Source organism: Arachis ipaensis, chromosome B06 (assembly GCF_000816755.2).
Source record: "Arachis ipaensis cultivar K30076 chromosome B06, Araip1.1, whole genome shotgun sequence".
Taxonomy (NCBI): Eukaryota; Viridiplantae; Streptophyta; class Magnoliopsida; order Fabales; family Fabaceae; genus Arachis; species Arachis ipaensis.
Window position 1 is genome coordinate 125,061,451 of NC_029790.2, and position 1,963 is coordinate 125,063,413.

The window sequence follows — 1,963 nt, forward strand, 5'->3', positions numbered from 1 at the left end:
CATTGCCCTTTTTTTCGCTACAAAATGGTCCCGAAGATTTCAGTTTGTTTTAAAATCGTTATTTTTACCAAATTTTTTATTTTTATTACCAAATTACTCCTAACTAAAAAATATATATAAAAAAAGAAAACGGAAAAAGGGAGAAGGGAAGGTCGCGCTTTTGGGGGATCGTTTCCAGGGAACAAGAGGGGGAAGGGGAAAGAGAAGGTAGAGAATCTCCTCGCTGCCGCCGCTGCTTCCTCGCTGCTACTCTTCACCGCCAGATCTCGCCGTTTCCTTTCTTTCTCAGTACACACTCACACTAACGGCAAGAGAGGAGAGAGCAGAGGGAGAAAGACACAGAGAAGTGGAGAGAAAGAGAAGAGAAGAACGAAAGCACTGAGGGAGACCGCATTTTTGTTTTTGTTTCTGTTTTCTGCTTTCTGCTTGCTTCTGTTTTTATTTTTGTTTCTGGTTCTGTTTTTGTTATTCTACTACTTTTGTTTTCTGCTTCAGCCTGCTTCTGTTTTTGTTTTTTCTTATGGTTCTGTTTTTATTGTTATTCTGATTTCATTATCCATTGTTATTGTTGTTGTTCTTTTAGTTGTTGTTGTTTGATCGTCGTTAATTCCGCTTTTGTTTCTGTTTTTGCTTGTGCCTCTGCACCTCTGTTTCTAGTTGATTTTGGGGAAGAAGGGGGAAGAGTATTTTCGTCTGAAGGACGATTTTAAAATTACGTTAAACTTTCGAGACTATTTTGTAGCGAAAAAAAAGTCGGAGACGAAAAAAATTTTTGATCTGTGATTTTGAATATCTTTTTAATAATCAATTGTTGACTATTCTATTGATCGAAAAAGATTTATTGTCATTGCTTTTTCCGTGTTAACCTTAAACAGAATTCATGTTGTCAATTCCACAATACAGAATGTACAAGTAACAAATTAGTGTTTATATTTTGACCCTAAATGATAAATTATTTAAGTATCATTACAAGTATAACTAATTTCAATTTTGGTGGAAACTCAGGTGCAGTCGACTTCACGTGAAGTTGATACCTGATAGTCGTTAGATGAAAATTTAGTCAAATCAGTCAAATCATTTAACGGCTCTCAAATATCAACTTCAGGTGAAGTCGACTTAACTTGAGATAAAAAAGAAAGAAAAAAAAAGATGAAAATATGGAATTTGAATCTTTATCTTTAGAAAAATTTAGAAAAAATCTACATACTGAGAGTAGGTTTAAAGATGTATCTAGGGATTTTTACCTTCAATTTTTAAGATTAACAAAAAAAAAAAAAAAAACAATAGTACATCAACACCACTATAATAGGCATCAATATATAAAGGTTAGCCCACAATCCTTATGACAGTACATTTTTGTTATATTCATAATCTAATGTTTCATTATTTATGATAACACATATAATAAGCATTCATGAGGTTTTGATGTTGACACCGTACCTATGTATCTGTTTTGAAGTTCGTGATTATAACACCATGGGTGGTGCATAGCATGTATACTCTGACAACAAAAGAAGGAGGGGACCCAGTGAACTATCTCGTATTACCATTTATAGTCATGAGAATGCTTCACAACCAGATCTGGATATCTGTCTCTCGCTACCGAACTGCCAAGGGAAACAACAGGATTGTTGATAGAGGCCTTGAGTTCGATCAAGTTGACAGAGAAACCAATTGGTTCAATCATTTACTTTTTATCTTTCTCTTCCTTTCTCCTACTATAAATACTTGTATACTTTCTCCTTATCAATTAATAAGTCTCTGCTACATTTTCCATAGGGTATATTAAAAAAAAGGAGTAAAGCTCTAAAAATTGTCGTATTAATTTTTCATGAAAAAATTTAGATTCAGCGCTTTTATTAAAATTTAACCAATATTTGATTAAAAAAAATGAATAATTATATATTATTAAATATAATTTTATATTATTAAAGATTTATATATATTGATCTATATATTTTTA

At 32.2% G+C, this 1,963-nt stretch overlaps 1 protein-coding gene across 1 annotated transcript in view; it reads left to right on the forward strand.

Moving 5' to 3' along the window:
* Window positions 1-1,963, forward strand: part of LOC107605303 (protein ECERIFERUM 1) — a 10,207-nt gene that overhangs the window by 1,449 nt on the left and 6,795 nt on the right. Inside the window, exon 2 of the mRNA XM_016307142.2 lies at window positions 1,460-1,677. Coding sequence (XP_016162628.1) covers window positions 1,460-1,677 — 218 coding nt within the window. The remainder of the gene's footprint in view (window positions 1-1,459; window positions 1,678-1,963) is intronic.